This window comes from Quercus suber, unplaced genomic scaffold, assembly GCF_002906115.3.
Source record: "Quercus suber isolate HL8 unplaced genomic scaffold, Cork oak 2.0 scaffold_317, whole genome shotgun sequence".
Lineage (NCBI taxonomy): Eukaryota > Viridiplantae > Streptophyta > Magnoliopsida > Fagales > Fagaceae > Quercus > Quercus suber.
In genome coordinates, this window is record NW_027069772.1 from 169,136 (window position 1) to 186,486 (window position 17,351).

Consider the following 17,351-nt stretch of genomic DNA (forward strand, 5'->3'; position numbering starts at 1 on the left):
CCAAAAGTCCCCTCATTGTAGAACTTCTTTCTTTTTATATATCCTCTTTCTTTGCATCTTAGCCTTCCACGTGTACGTCCCAAAACTCTTCCTTTGATACTTGTCCCATCAAGGCTTTGCTGAAGGTAGTAGAAGGGGTTGCTAACTGTGAAGACACTATTCAGGGGTCACTTCTTTATTAATATAGCTGATAAGTTTGCTACAGAGCATTCAATGCGGGGGTGGTAGGTATACATTTTCAGAGAGCTTCCTACCACCACATTGTTCCTCCCCTAGAGTGTTACCTCTCCTCCTCGGGCGCTCATAAGACATCATGCACCTTTCCCATCCTCTTCTCGGGCAGACCACCTTCTCAGATCTAAGGCACTTTACAAATGGCTTGGTGAAGGACGTCCCACTCCTTGTTTTTCTCGGTCCTCGGACACCCCACAGTATCAATAAGTTCAAATTATGTACATGTATAAGAAAATATCTCCACATTTCATCCCAAGAATAACCACTGTTAAGTTTGAAAATCCCTCTCTAAAGTTCCTCTAATAAAATGTATAAAAAAGAAGTGTAGATTTTATTCATTTTGGTAATTCAAAATATCAGTAAATATTTCAATCGTACGCAATATTCTTTGGAATTAATGGTTCATCCAAGGTCGTTTTCCTTTTGAAACTAGTATAGAAAATGGGAGCCACATCTCCTTTTACATAAAACCCATGTCAAATAGTCTCTCACTTCAAAAAACAAGCTCCACAAACACATAATCAAAAGCTTTATCATTTATTCATTTCATTCTCCTATGGATCCACGACTGTCCATGGCTGCTCAACTAGGAGATGTCATCACCCTCAAAGCATTACTAGAAGAAGATCCACTAATCCTTGAAAAAGTTTCTCTAGCACCCTTTGCAGAGACTCCTTTGCACATTGCCACACTAGCTGGAAAAACCGAGTTTGTAAAAGAAATTTTGAGTCAAAAACCTTCATTTGCTAGTGAGCTGAACCAAGATGGTTTTAGCCCCTTGCACATAGCTGCAGCCTCTGGTCAAGTTGAGATAGTGAGAGAATTGTTGAAACTCAGCCCTGAGCTTAGCCTTGTCAAGGACAAAAGTGGTCGAACTCCTCTCCATTTTGCAGCCATTAGAGGAAGAGTTTTTGTCATTGACGAGTTGCTGTCTCACTGTCCACGTGCTATTAGGTGTGTCACCTCTCGAGGCGAGACAGCTCTTCACCTGGCTGTGAAGAACAACCAATTTGAGGCGCTTAAGGCTTTGGTTGAAAAGCTTGACAATGATGATGATGATGAGATTTTAAACGCCGAGGACAAAGAAGGCAACACAATCTTGCAGCTGGCTGTGGCTAACAACCAACTCCAAGTAAGTTAATGATTACTCCATGACCATGTTAGCTTCATGTGCATTAGTTTATTAGAACTAGCGTTGTCTTCTACCAACGATTTGTCGGGAATCACATTAGTTCGATTCTCTCCTCCTTTCTATGAAAACAGAATCCTTTTTATTTCGCGGTTAAAATTTTATTTCATTAGTTTTATGGTTTACAAAGTGGCACCTTTTTAATGCTGCGTTTCATTAGCGTATCTCTGCACTGTCTTAAAGGAATAGTTTAAATGATTTCTAAAACCAATATTTTTTTACCCTGAGAAAAAATTGATTTATTTGACTCAAGTTACTTAATATACATCAGCTGTGAGATTCAGCAATCTTAAGTCGGCAAAATTCTTACAATCCTTGATGATTTCTACTAATTTAAACTTTAATATGAAAGGGTTTAGTTCAAAACATCAAAGGATGGCCATATAAATGGTGTTTCACTAAAACATTCAGCTTTTAAAAGAAGTCCCTCATCTTAATCATTTTGGACCTTAGAAGTCACACTCTCTCTTTTACTAGAACCTCAAAGTCTTCAACTAACACTAGCTACCAAAAGCCTCAACTAACAATTTGAGCAAAGACTCAACTATGCGTCAATGCCTGAGCAACCAACCAAAGGACCTCTATTGCTGTTGATCCCTTTTGGGCTTCCAGTCTCCAACTGTTCAACATGATCTATTGCAGTATTACTACTTATTGATAATCACCATTAATGTCTCACCACGTCATCTTAAATAGATGATAATACATCGATGACTCTAGAGTTAGCACTTAGCATATTGATATTGATAGCTTCTCATCATCTTGTCACATCAGAAAAGTAATTATATATGAGGACCCCATAATTATAATTCATGCCTTCATTTATTTAGCATAATAAATAAACATGATTATGATATCCTAATTAATGTAGTGTACAGTTTCATTCCTTTAGGCAAATTAATTAGTTGTGATTTAATACCCTATTTCTTTCCTGAATAACCTTTGTTCCAAAAAAGAAGTCATTTCAAATATGAATAGCATGCAGTTTTGAGAATACTAAAAATACAAACATCTATCTTTGTTTTATGGTATTAAGTAACAAAAAAATATCATTCTGAAAAAAAAAAAGTAACAAACTACGTAAATTTAATTAAAACTAAAGTCACGAAACTTCCTAAGTTTACTTGGTGGGCTTCACATAGCTATCTAGACATTTTGGGGGTGATCTTTCTTTTTTCTTCTTCTTCTTTTTCTATATCCCTTTGTTTTTTTCTTTTTTCTTTTTTGGATTTAAACGATAGATGGTGGTCTTTCTTTCTTTCTTTCTTCTTTTTCTTCTCTTTTTTCTATTTAATTTTTTTTAATTTTTTGTGTGTGTGGAGTGAGTTTGGCCCTCAACATATACATATTAGTTAGCTCATGAAATAGTTTTCCCCAATATTAAATGAAAAGTAGGTTAGGCTCAAGCATTGATAATTGAACTGTAAGAAATAGAAACTTGCAGCGGAATATAAGTAATTGGTTTTTCGGCATACCTCTCTTGGCCTAAACCGATGATCACACAAGAGTTTTGAGGTTGTTCTACACTGTCTAGAGCCAGCCTCCACACAGACCAGCTATTCAAACACGTTCTAAATTCTAGTTTGTATGATCCGTAAACCAAAAACGTTTCTCTGACGGTGTTGCACACTACTAGAGCGATGTAAACATAACCCACAACCTTAGAGCCTCATAATACTCTGTAAACATTATGAGAAATGTAGAATTAGTTCGTTGTTCAATGGGTACCATTCTTGGTGTTTATATACACACCACTCCATTAATATTGAGTGGGATAGTGGACTTAGCGGGGTAGTGTAACGGTCTAATACCATTACTCCATCACTCCTAGATGTTACAATTTGAGGCAAATAAAGGGACATGCTCACATTGGGTGTCTGTCCATATTCTTTCAGTTTCTAACATGAACAAACTCGATTAGGACTCAGCCTATCTCATTATTATAATGATAATGATATTAATCTATTTTACAACACGAATTATCCTTCAATTTTTGGTTTCTTTCTTACTGTTTCCAAAGTATTATTATTGATTTTAATATCTTTAATTAGTTTTTGAGAAAAAATGTTATCTAAATTAACCATATTAGAATTGAAACTTATAATTATCCTTCTGATGGAGGATAACTCCTGCTAGTGTACAGGGATATGATAGCTTAATCATAGCTTAAGCAATAGTATAATGCAATAGTAAACAATAAGATAAAGGAATATGATAGCTGCATTACTAACATGCAATATGGATCATGTCACATGAAATTGTTGGACTAGTTTGGCCATAAATTTTCTTGTCTGCCAAATAATTTGGAGCTTGAAACTGACATGCCTTGTATTTGCTGCACGGCCAGCTAATATATGATTACGAAGCAATTCTAGTGAAATGCATGTCTTATACATTTTACAACCTAGTGGTTATGTGTATTTACAAAATTTGACTCTTACCATTTTTGCCACTCTTCTATCTTTTTTCTTCTTGCTTCTCTTTCCCTGCTTCTAACTAAAATACCCTGCTGAGTGCTGAGTTCAACCATGCCTCTTCATGGTCAACTAATTTTCACCGTAAGGAGATTTGTGTTTCATAATCTAGCATAGACATAGCTTATTAAATGCTGAGGTACCGTTAAAAATGATGATATTAGAGATATTATAAATTTACCATACACACAGCAAAAAGTAATTAAGAAATTTATTTAACATTAGTTTGTAAGTATTTTGTAATAAACTAGTAGTAACTTCAACATTTTTATTAAAGATTATATGATTTTCTTGACAAACATTATTTGGCAGGTATTAGACTTACTAAGAACTCAAAGCAAGCTAGACAAGAAATTCATAGAGATTCTACCAGGGGAGCAATCTACAGTTGAGACTGATATCTTGCCTCAAGCTACTACTCAAGCTGGTAAATTTGACTTGACACAACCACAACAGTCAGATCAATCTGCAGAAGATAATTCCAATACCATTTGGGAGAGTGTACAGGAAATGGTACTAGTTGTGGCCAGTTTGATTGCAACAGTGACTTATCAAGCAGGACTGTCCCCTCCTCAAACTATTTGGAAGGAAGACAAAAAACTAGACCCCAAATGCATCTTCCATCGTTCAAATAGCGCAACAAATACATGTCCATCTGCAACATATTACCTATTCATGTCTTTCAACACTGCCGGGTTCTTTTCCTCTGTCTTCCTCATATTCTTTTATGGAAACAAAACTTATGTGAAAGTCTTACTACCAATTGCCCTAATCTCCATGATGATAACTTATATAACACTATCAGTCACCATGTTGCCAAATGGTCTCTCCTTGCTTATTGTATACTTGATAACTGTGGGCATTTTCGCTTATTGTGTCTTGGCAATTGAAGTAGTCAACAAAATTATTCAAAGTATCTATGGTTTTGCAGCAGAAAGAGTTGGTCATATATCAACATTAGCTCGAAGAAAGTGGAAGCCATCTTCTGCAGATGTCTCCAAAGAAGAAGCTTGACCAGCTAGGTCCCATGATCATCTTGTGAATTTTAAGTCTCCTATGGGAGATAGTATATCATGTTTCGGGTGTATATGTCATCTCTCTCACAACAGCTGGGTCCCAACATAATATAATTTTTCCTCCTATGGACCCTAATGTACTCCACCTTGTTTATTTGCCTTTTTTTTTTGGGGGGGGGTTAAATATTTGTAAACATTTTAGGAAAGCCTACCTTAATTTTTTTTTTTTTTAAAAGAGTATCTAGTATATTTATTTGTAAACATCTTTCAATTTGTGTTGAGATTACCACGCCTAGTAGTATTTTCTATTTCAAATTATATTGTTCTTAAGTGCTCTTTAAAGATTCCAAGTGCTCTGCAAATATTTATAAGTGTTATTGTTTTTTAAAAGTGCTCTACAAAGATTTCAAGTGCATTAAACATCACTCGCGTGAATGACCAGAAATCATGGTGGAAGCAGGCATTTTTAAGATATCAAATGTAGAAGAACACTTTGAATACACAAATATGCTTCTTCCTTTTAATAATTCAGTTTTTTTCTTTCAGTTTTTTTCTTTCTTTCTTTCTATCCCAAATAATGTATCTTTCTCAGAAGATTGAAAGCAATAAGTTATCTCTTTTCTCCTGAAGTTGTCGGAATTATTTGTAATAATTTATTGGCTGCAATTGAAAAGGTCTTATCAATATCCATTTATCCAATATCTAGGCATAAGTAACAATCCATTCTATAATTTCTTTTATTTAATTACCTCTTGTGAAAAAATGATTCCAAAAACAAAGGAATTAATTGTTCAGTACGCAATAACATAAGTTATAACAATAGGGGAAGAGGGTTTTGAATCATGGGCATTTGTTGGAAATATCAAAAAGTGTCAATTGAGCTATAAGGCATTTGATAATACGAAAGTAAACATTTTAAAATTCATAGCAATATTGTCACAAGGAAAGATGAATACACCAGCTCCTAAGTTATAATAGAAGGCTGAGAATCCAATTCAGATTAATTTACATTTTATTTCAATAAAAACACGCCTTCGATGTTTTAATATACTTCTTAACTTGGAGCATGGCAAGATTCATTCAATCTTCAGTCACCTGAATATACAATGAAAGTATTATTAGTGAGATAGATTGAGCTACACCAGAACCATATACTACTTAATCTGAGATATTAACGTAATAAGTTTGTACAGAAGTACCGACAGATCAATAAGTACACCATTGTTGCTATATAGATTAATCTTAAAAGAACTATATTTTAATTTACAAAGCTATATAAATCTAAAATGACAATATATAGTTGTTAGGAAAGAGTTTAAATGACAATAGTTGTGAGGAATAATATGGGAAGGGGTGCTAACTGCTAACTATGATATTAAAACAATGTGCATCTCAGCACCACACAAGACACAATGATACAATCAAAATTGATGAGCACGTTGCCCACCTTTTTTGGGAGTATGTTTCTTACCTACGAAAAAGAGAAAAGAGCATGCCAATACAGAGCAGTGATACCATTTTACTTGAAACTAAACAAGTAACTAAAGTAAACTCTAATGCCAGTTACCAGCAAAAGCATATTCTAACAAGCATTCGAAATCGCCAGAGACTCAGAGTACGACCAATGGGGGCTGCTATTTAATCCAATTATAGAGTCAATCATGTCCTAAATTTTAACAAAGGTAATTCATGTTTTTCAGTAAATACATATATAATTATAATCATCAATTCCAACGCTCTATACAGAGTTTGGGTTCCACTAAAACACTATATAAGAGGGTTGTTAGTATATGCCATTGATAGATAAATGAATGTAATACTTGTCTAAAAACAAAAAGATAAATGAATGTAGGCTTCTATAAGATGCTATGGTCTCAAAGCTCCTCAAATTTGGTAGGAAACTAATGGTGGGTCCATAGAGGGCAGTCATTCAAATAACAATTCCTTCTCAACAGTATTCAAACCCCAATTCAATTCTGCATGAATGAAACGTGATGCAACAAAAACACAACTTAACTTTTCACATAATCCCAATTCCCTTTTTTTTTTTTTTTTCTTTTTTGTGTTTCCATTCAAATAAGTTGATGTAATGTCAGTTATGTAAAATCCGAAAAGGAAATAATAGAAATATATCTAGATATACATAATTGAAATCCACAAAAGGATAACACATATTTATAGCATTATAAATCCTCAAGAAAATGATACCACAAATTGAATCAGGACCACTGTGTTCTGAAACGGATACCTACTTAAGCACTGTGGTGTGCAGGGGCATCACCAATGAGCTTAAATTCCTGCACCTCCTTGAAGTTCAACCATGGCTTCTCCCAAATCTTGGCTTCATAAATTTTTTTCTTCCCGCCATCCTCCACCTCTAACGTTAGAATGTATATCGTTCCAGAAACCACCTGCTGTTTCGCATTCACCACCTTCTTAAACTGCAGCAGTGTATTCTACACACAGCATAACATAATTAGACAAATGAACATTTAAACAAATATTAATCCCACCACCAAAATTTCAGCAAAACCAATCATTCATCTACGCACATTAGTATATATATATATATACATATACATGGCGTCTCTTTACCAACAGGCCAAAGAGTTTATTTTTTGTGCAAGTGGGAATGTCGAATTAAATCCCATTGAACTGATTAAACCCCCACACATAATTGAGATGCATATAACTTTTAAGGTCGTGTAAAAGTACCTCATTCCCATATTCTCAAATGGAAATTTCACTAACAAACAAAAACATCAATAACAAGCCTCAGCGTCCATTTAGGAACAGCTTATTTTGCTGAAACTGAAATCTTTCTGCTAAAAGTACATAAAAAAAAAAAAAATTAAAAACTGACTTTTGGAACAATAGGACTCACTGAACAATACAATGGAACCCACTTTAAGAGTAAAAATAAACTAAAAAGTAAAATATGCTAACTTTTTTTCAAATCCCAAATAACAAACCTTAATCTCAAAATTTTGGGTCCTCTGTGAATCCTTCACAGATTAGTCAAGGTTGATCACACGTATTCATTTCCTCCGTTCCATTCTATTTAAAATCATATTCACTCCTTAATTTCATTAGTCCTCTTTTATTACTTGTACTAATGAATTAATTTGAAATTTCACAAACAATTGTAAAAAAAAAAAAAAAATCACCAATAAACGACAGACGATCTAGAATAAAATTCCCCATGTTTGTTTATTTTCGGTATAAATTGCAAAAAAAAAAAAAACCATAATATGAAAGATCATAACAACGTTAAAACATAAAAAGTGATATAGATAAGAGTACCTCTTTCTTGTTGTGGTCGTCGACAGCAAAACGAGCGAGGTCGTCGATCTGCAAGCTGTTCTCGTGTCCCTTAACATCTGTCACTCCTCCAGGTAGTGCTGCCATTTTTCTCTTTCGATAAACAAACAACCAAACACTCTTATTAATATATTTTTTTTCAAGCTTCGATTCGATTTCTGTATCTATCGGTGTTTGTATATATATAGGCTTTAAATAGGGAAAAAAGAAAAGAAAAGAAAAAGAGAGGCTCTCGTTTTTCTTTTTTCTTTTTTACTTTACTTTATTTTATTATATTATATTATATTCCAAAGAGATTCACAAATCGCAGGCAATTACAGATATTTAACGCGTTTGATGAAATCGTGTACGACCGACACTTCTCTTCTTCTTCTTATCGCGACGTGACGTGGCAAACTAAGATTTGTTAGAAGATGGTGGTCAACGTTGATTATTGTAGTAGTAATGTAGGAGTTACGTACGGCATTATTCCTACGAGTTGTTCCTAATTCCTATCCTTAATGCCTAAGAATTGGAAAAGTCAAAACGAGAAGCCCATCGACGTGGATCAATTTGCCATATATTATTGCTGTTTGAGCCGCAGCCCACAGGATTGGGTGGAGGCGCAGGACAGCAACGTAAAATACTTTACACCAAAGAATTTTTTTTTTTTTTTTTGGGTATCATAGTACAAAACCAGCTACTTTGGTGCTCACTTTTAAACAACAATTTTTAGTATTTAAACAATAATAACATTTTTTATACGTATTTTTATAACACTTAAATATGTACACAATACTAAAAATTGAATAACAATATTTAAACACTGCTATCAAACGAGCCCTTGATCATTAAATTTGCTAGTGTTGGAGGTCTGATGATCGGGCTGCCAAAACCAACAACAAAAACAATGGCTTTGACAATCCAAATGCTGTAGAAATTATAAGGTCCTCATGCTGGACAAGCGACGTAGTCTACCATTCCAGTAAAAGACTCTCACCTGTTTAAAATTGGTGAGTCAAAAAATTCTTTTAAACAAAAACTAATTACTGACTCAACAATTTTAAACAAGTGAGAGTCTTTTAGTGGAATGGTGGACAAGTGACAATAATTTCTCTAAATGCTGGTACCTATCTGGCCATCCTTGTTAGTAGATACACAGATACACCCATACTGTTAGGAATGTATAATGAGTGGCTAAGGTGTGTGGTGATGATTAGTTGGGCGTGAGCTGCTGCATGAGGGTGCGTGTGATGCTGCAGGGGGGTGCTAGAGAGTTGCGTGCACAAGTTGCTGATGAAGAGTGTGTTAGTTGCTGATGAGGCATGCACGAGTAGCTGATGAGGTGGCCATCAGGTAGTGTTGACAGACTGGTGGTGTAATTGCTTAGTTGGCACTACATGCTGAGTTGGCACTAGTGATTGTACCAAATAAGAGTTAGTTAAATAACAATTAGTTGTTAGTATGTGGCAGCTGGTTGACAGCTGGCTTGGCGGTTAGGCAGTTAGAGAGTGAAGCATTGGGAGGGTATTAAAAGGCTAGGAAGAGAAGGACTTGTATCAGAAAATGTATTCCTAATTCCAATTCTTCAATCCTATTCTAACTTCTCTCTATATTACTCTATCTCTATCTTCTCTCTGTTCTTGGAGGCTTGGTTGTCCTCGAATTCAACCATTCCAAATCTTTGTTCATAACACATACCCAAAAAGAAATACCATACATGTTACAATAGAACACCAATTTTGGGCCTAAAACCATTTTAACTCATAGGTTGAATCTCTGCCTACACCAAAAACCAATTGGTATCTTAGTCTAAGGATAAAAAGCTATTATCAGGAGCGGAAGTTATATGTTGAAACTCTTTCTTCAAAAAAAAAAAAAAAAAAAACCATTACAAGAGAATATCAGTTGCCTAATAGTACATACCTTACAAAAGAAAATAAATTTTTTTAAAGTTATATGTTGAAACTCTTTCTTCAAAAAAAAAAAAAAAAAAAACCATTACAAGAGAATATCAGTTGCCTAATAGTACATACCTTACAAAAGAAAATAAATTTTTTTTTGAAAGCAAAGAAAATAAATGTTGTCTACAAAATTTTCATAATACTTTCATAATAAATTTTAAGTGATAGGTTGTTATTTTATTTTTAGCTGTTACTGGTAGGTAAAAATGTAATGTTAATAGTAAGTTCAAATTATAACTACTAACAATTTACATCCTAGAATAGAATTCGTTGTAAAAACGTTGTAAAAATATTATGCATCACAAAAGAGAAAACATATATATCATTTTTTTTAAGAGTAAAAAGTAGACAATGATACTTTTTTTTTAACAAGTAGTTGACGCAGTATATTAAGTTTTTTAATTAAACTCAATACATAATTTTATTGAATTAATTATCCTTATCTTTAGTCTTTATTAATGATAATATTTTTTGTGTTTTAGTAATCAATGTAGTTAGGTGTTTAAATTTAATTAGATATTCTAAGATATTATACCTAAGTTTTGCCATTTTTTCTTATTAAATGATATTATAAAAGTGGTAATGTGTATTATTTTTACGAAGACCAAAATAAAAAATGACAATGTATAGGAAAAAAATTCTACTATGGATGAACCAACCAACTAAAAAAAATTACATTATGAAAATGTGAACTTGATATATGCAATACATTATAAAAGCATGACAAGGTACATTATGAAGAAAAAAAAAATCCACAAATGTGCCAACTAACAAAAGGTATAATTATTCTCAAAAAAAAAAAAAAACAAAAACAAAAACAAAAGGTATACTATATTATTAATATCACACAATTTAACCCAAGTCTGTCCCATCAAAAAAAAATTTAACCCAAGTCTGCCTTTATATAATCATTGATAGAGAACAATAATGTTCACTAAGGAAATCGATCGTTTCAACTAAATTTGTTCTTTTTTTTCTTTTTTTCTTTTTTCCTTTTGGTGGATAGGAACTAAATTTGTTCTTGTGAGACCAATAGGCAATTGCTCTTATGGTTATGGATCGTCGAGAAAAAGATGGCGCGAAATTGTGTGTTAATTCATAATAATTTATTTATTTTACATGTTATATGATGTTTATAACAACAACCTTGCTAATTAAAATGGTCTTGCATGTTGTTGCTTAATTTTTTTTTTTTTTTTACAGATTAAAAAAAGGAAATAATTTACAGTTCGTTGGTGACAAAGTCACAGAATTCATCGTCGAGTTTAAGGGTCCCAAAAACAGTAAGTTCAATTTTTATTTTTATTTCCATAAATTGTTGTATCATCATCATATAAATTAAAATTTTGGATTAAAAAAAATATAAAAATTATAATTTTTACTTGATTTTCTTATTTACTTCCTTTAGGTCTTTACCAAGGATTTGTTTGGAAAATCCGTGTGGACCTCGAAGAAGGATATCCAAACAAACCACCAGTCATCAACTTTGTAGACAAAAATTTTCACCCAAATATTGACATTGAGTAAGAATTTTTTTTTAAATATACAATTATATTTTAAATAAAGTTAACGTTTTTTTTACTAATGAGCTTTACTTTCATCATTTTAGTTCTGGGTTCATGTGTGTGGATCAGTTGGAAATTGAAAATTGGAATTCAGACTTTGGTAATATATATGGGTATAGATGATTTCATAAATTTTAGAAGTTTTAATTTAACTTTGTTTTCTTTAAAAGCGATTTTATTTTTTAAATTTAACTTTGTTTGGCGTGTGAGTTGTAGAACTGGAACATGTTTTTGAGTTCGTAATCCCTCTCAGATTTTGCTCCAACCAAATGTGGAAGATCCCTATAATTTTGAGGCTGCTGATTTGTACGTCCAAGACCTAAAGGAGTACAAAGAAAAACTTGAAAGTAATTTTTTTTTTTTTTTAGTCAAAAAATTTTTAATAAAAAAGTTTATCTAATTACGATAATTTCTTTCTATATTTATAATTGAAATAGTGAGTTATCACTGACTTAAAAATTAATAATTCTTGTAGGTTATTGCTACCGGCATGCTAAGCCCATTTGATGGTTGATTGGAGAGTATTATCAGGAGATGATTTGGTCATATTTTTTAAAATAATAAATGATTTAGTGTCCGTTTGGAAACAGTTTATTTAGTTGAGATTGAAAATATTTTACTGAAAGTACAGTGGATAAAGGTAAAAGTTAGTAGGACCCATAAATAGTACCAAAAAGTGTAGTGTAACCCATAAATAGTAACAAAAATAAGCTGAAATTGCAAATAAGCGAAAATTTTCAGCTTGTCTCAAAAGGACACTTAGGGTCGGTTTGGATACTGCTTATTTTACTGAAAACTGAAAATACTGTAACAAAATAATTTTTAAATGTGTGGATAGTACCATGAAACTTATTTTTAATGAAAATTTTGTGAAAAAAGATATTTGTGGGTCCTATAAACAGTGCACGGGACCCACTGACAAACAAAATCCCATGTGAAGCTTCTCAATAAAAAAAAAAAAAAGAAAAGAAAAGAAAGGAAAACGCAAACGCAGCTAAAGAAATGCAATCCGAACGCATACTTAATAGTAGTTATAAATTTATAATAATACATATACTAATTTTGGAAGTCAGAGACCCAAGTTTAGTATCATGATTGTCTTAGCATTTTAAGCTAGCTATTGATAACTTTGATTGTTCTTGAAGTAAGGGTGATATGAACTTATTTAAGTGGAATGAGAATTCATAATAAACTATTAATAACTTTTGCTGTCTCGCCTTAATTAATTCAATCAGTATCTAGCAACTTTAGAACTAATATATGTGATTTTCTTCTATATATAAAAAAAAAAAACTAATGTATGTGATTTGGAGCATAATGATGCGTTCAATAATACAGCAATGCATCCCTTTCCCCAAAAATAATAATTAAAAAAAATTCCCATTAGAGTTTGGCCAAGCTTTTGGCTAAACTATTGTAACTTAACTGAAATCTCATAATCTTTCTAAATTTCTAATGGAGACATCTCTATTCTTTTGACCAACTAGGTTGTCTATTAGTGGACAAGGCCCAGTTAGGGATGACCATGGGCCAAGTTTAGATTGGATTTACAAAGTTTTCCCCTAGATACTTGAAACCCAAAACTTGATTACCACTTGTGCCCAAAATTCCAAATGTATAATGAATAAAAGGCTAATGGTGCTTTGACAAAAGAGAATCAAAATGCTAATAACAAAAGTGCAAAAAAAACATAAAAACATAACAGATCTGAAATTTTGACTCACAGTCACCGAGAAGAGGAAATTGAGAGGGGTTGTGAGGAAGAGAGGGACAATATCTTTAACTTCATATATAATCCATGTTTGCATACATATGTGATATGTGACTCTCTCTCAGTTTATAAGGTTTGTGATTTTAGATTAAAAAATCCCTGATATTGTAGGATCGATTTCAACGGTACCAGACTTAGTGACCAGTTCAGGTACATGTTACTTGTTTTGTTTTATTTTAATTGACATATGTGTTTGTTATTTATTTTTTACATTGATTTCTTAGAGAAAATTTTGGAATTCATCTTTTTGAGAACCATGGTTTGATTTAGTGTTTTGGTCTTACATAAACAATATTAGAATTTAGAAGCACAGAAAGAAAAGAAAAAAAAAACAATGATAATTGCTTGGTACTTTAAGGTATGGTTGTGGCTTTAGCCTACATAATTTTAGCAATCTTTTTGACTTGAACTTAATTGTTAAATTAATTTTCAAATTTTAAAATCTAATTTACAAGTTTTTGTTTTTTGTTTTTTCCTCTTGTTTTATACTTGGGCGCTTAGGTGTGCACTGGACCTAACCCGTGTCCCTTGGATTAAGCCCTCTTCAAGGGTGGGCTGTGCTGAGAGTGAGACCCCAAGCCAAGGTTCCCTACATATTATGATCAAGATTCCCTTAGTTTTGCAGGAAATCAATTCTTAGATTTTTTAAAATCCTTTTTAAATTTTGTTTTATGAAAACAAATTTGTTTTTTTAAATGTTGTACTTGTATTCCCACTGATTTTAGTTATGATTTTTCTTAGGTTTGATGATTTTTTTTTTTTTTAATTTTTAATTGGGCTTTTTAGGTATTCCATTGACTAATTATGCATGCATGTATGTTAAAAACACTTTTTTTTTTCTTTTTTTAATTTTATGTTAAATGGATTTCAGATTGTTTATCTAACTAGTACCCTGCGGCCCTGTTTGTTATGTCAGAGTGTTTGTTGGGCACCAAATTTCATGTTGAAACAATACTGATTAATTTTGTAAAAGTTCTTGCAAATGTGTTTTTGACTTTGTGTGGGTTTCATTCTATTCTATGAGATGCATCTTGAGTAGGCTCTATTTTGGTCACACTGATTAATTTTGTTGTTAGATTACTTTTGTGTGCTGATTAAAAGTCTTGTACTCGTTGCATGTTATATGTCCATTGTTTTTATGCAGATTCATAATTACGAACGACAAAGAGGTTTTGACATATGAGGATATTGTTTTGAGAGAATCAGATTTGGATGTTCTTGAAGGACCCTGTTATCTCAATGACCAAATCATTGCCTTTTATTTTGGGTATTTGTCTTCCTTATGTAACTCCAATGATATCCTGCTCGTTCCACCTTCGGTATCTTTTTGGCTAGCTAATTGCAAGGATGAGACTCAAATATACCATAAAGCCTCTCAAATTACCAACCAAGAAACTTGTTCATTTCACCATTAATGACAATGATGATCTTGATGGAGGCAATAGCGGAACGCATTGGAGTTTACTTGTTTATGATAGGAGCAAGCATGCATTTTTGCATCATGATGGCATGGAGGGAGTAAATAATTTTCACGCCAAGAAGCTGTACGAGGCTGTCAAGAGTTTCATAGTCACGGCTGCTGAGCCGACAAAATTGGCATCATCATCATCTTCATCAAAAGGTAGAAGTAGAACTAAGAAGAAGAAAGATGTGGGTGCAATTGCTAAAGCTGTAGCAGTTGCCAAACTAGAGGCAGTTGCTGATGCTACACCTTGCTTCATAGAATGCAATACACCACAGCAGACAAATGGATATGACTGTGGACTTTATGTCATGGCCATTGCTAAAGTGATCTGTCAATGTTATTCAAGTAAAAGGAAGAACAAGGAGAGCAACTGGATTTCTGCTATAGAGAGACAAGTGGACTCATCTCTAGAGTTGACAATGCGAAATGAGGTTTTAAATACGATTGAAGATTTAAGGAAGGAGGGTTAAAGGCAGATTTACCAAGATGTGTTCTTTTCCTTTGACAGTTTTTCATGTATTTAAAAACCAAAACGATCAAAGATCTGAAAAAGAGACTGGTTCACGGTTTTTCCTGGTTCTTGGCTAGTTTTTTTCTCCATTTTTTTGGTTTTTTTGGGACCTATTCTGGATTTAATTCCAGGTTGAACTAGCCAGTTCAGTTTGGTTTTTAAAACATTGCAGTTTTCTTGCTTATAAGACATTAATGTTTTTTTATTGACAATATTAGATCTAAATATAGTAGTTAGTATAGCTTCAATGGCATTTTATTTTTTCTTCTATAATTGCACTGGTTATTCTCAGTTTTCTAATTTTATTGACATAATGTTTAGTTATAATAGCAGTAGCTCTGTGGCTTTTGTATGGGATTTTATTTTTTCTTTTATCCTAATACTGAATTTCAATACTTTTCCTCTGTTCTATTATGAGTTTCTATGATAGGATTGTATACTTTATATTCAGCCCTTATTTAACTATTGAATTATCAAATACCTAAAACAGAATTAACATTATAAAAATATGGACTCGATCCAAAACATTATAAAAGCATGACATACGTACAATTCTACTACAAATGTGCCAACTAAATATCACACAATTTAACCCACATCAACCGTTATATTAATCATTGATAGACCACAAAAATGTTAAAATATTCCACTTCTTACATGTAGTAGCATAAGGAGGATACAAGGAAAAAGGCTCGGTCATATAATTACTTTAAAGTTTTTAACTTTTCCCTTATGTCTTTCCATTTCTCCGGAAGATGTTGGTTTGCATAGCCGTGAAATGAAAGAATATAAGAAAAAAGTTAGATTAAAGTACACTTTTGATCCTTAAAATTCAAAATATTTTTGTGGGAGGGAGATTTGTCTCAAACCCCAACAAAGGAATTGTTCGCTTTGGGAATGAACCGAGGAGACTGATGCCACCCTCACGAATTTGCTCAATCCCACATCGGGAAGAGACGCCTCCCACTCAGATAGCCACGTGTTTTACTCACACCAAACATTATTGCTCTCTGTGACTGTGGAGTGTGATGTGAATACTTTTTTTTTTTTGAATGAGTACTTTTTAGTTTGTACATTGACAAAGCTATATTAATTAATCGTAATCACTAATTGTTGTTTCACATAACTTGTTACAAACTGTATTAAAGTTGAGTGTTAAAAACATAATTATAATTATAAGTTGTTTTTAATTGAAATTGTGTTTTGAATTTCAGCTATGTGTCTTGTATACACAGTATATACCCTATCACCACTTCATATATATATATATATACACTTTGGACATATAGCAAAATTTAAATTCAACAATAATTTGTGATATCAGCACACCATCAAATTAATTCAAATTTATAATTAGATTTAAATCAAAATAATAGTGAGTTTCAGCTAATTCAACCGGTAAAATTTTTTGTCATCGTATTTATAAAATAAAAAATAATAACCTAAATTCTATATTGTCTTTAATATTTTTATTTATTTTATTTTAAAAAAAATTCTGCTTCCCTATTATTTTCGATACTCTTATTGCAAGCTAATTTAAGGGTTATTGCTAACATTATATACTCTCCTTTGATTCTATTTTATTCTTTGTATTGTTTCAATTTTATTGGATGCTCTTTAATTCCTTTCTATTCCAACCAAGTATAATTTTTTTCCTAAAAAAAAAAAAAAACCTAGTATAATTTTTTATTTTGACATTAGAAATTTAGAACATGTAACTTGAACTTTGGTGTGGTTCGGTAGATCATGTATGTGCTTTAATAATTGCCTAATCTCTTTCAAAAAAATTCAAACTTTTAAAAATAATAAAAAAGTCTCTGCCAAAAAAAAAAAAAAAATTATTGGATGCACTAGGCCTTACT

General features: G+C 32.4%; 2 protein-coding genes and 1 pseudogene across 3 annotated transcripts; 2 read left to right on the top strand and 1 right to left on the bottom strand.

The window, feature by feature from the left end:
- Window positions 1-239: 239 nt before the first annotated feature.
- On the top strand, window positions 240-5,243 carry LOC112008248 (ankyrin repeat-containing protein BDA1). The gene is made up of 2 exons (XM_024040585.2): window positions 240-1,366; window positions 4,210-5,243. The coding sequence occupies exons 1-2, from the start codon at window positions 791-793 to the stop codon at window positions 4,909-4,911; spliced, it is 1,278 nt and encodes a 425-aa protein (XP_023896353.1). The 5' UTR covers window positions 240-790; the 3' UTR covers window positions 4,912-5,243.
- A 561-nt stretch (window positions 5,244-5,804) lies between these two features.
- On the bottom strand, window positions 5,805-8,488 carry LOC112008251 (cysteine proteinase inhibitor). 2 transcript variants are annotated; one of them, XM_024040589.2, is made up of 3 exons: window positions 8,217-8,488; window positions 7,162-7,369; window positions 5,805-6,008 (listed from the first exon to the last, which is right to left on the bottom strand). In XM_024040589.2, the coding sequence occupies exons 1-2, from the start codon at window positions 8,319-8,321 to the stop codon at window positions 7,166-7,168; spliced, it is 309 nt and encodes a 102-aa protein (XP_023896357.1). In that variant the 5' UTR covers window positions 8,322-8,488; the 3' UTR covers window positions 5,805-6,008; window positions 7,162-7,165. The 2 variants fall into 2 exon arrangements, with proteins under 2 accessions (XP_023896357.1, XP_023896356.1); XM_024040588.2 differs by having other exon boundaries at window positions 7,166-7,369; window positions 8,217-8,481.
- A 2,409-nt stretch (window positions 8,489-10,897) lies between these two features.
- Window positions 10,898-15,448, top strand: LOC112008253 (NEDD8-specific protease 1-like; annotated as a pseudogene).
- Window positions 15,449-17,351: the final 1,903 nt, after the last annotated feature.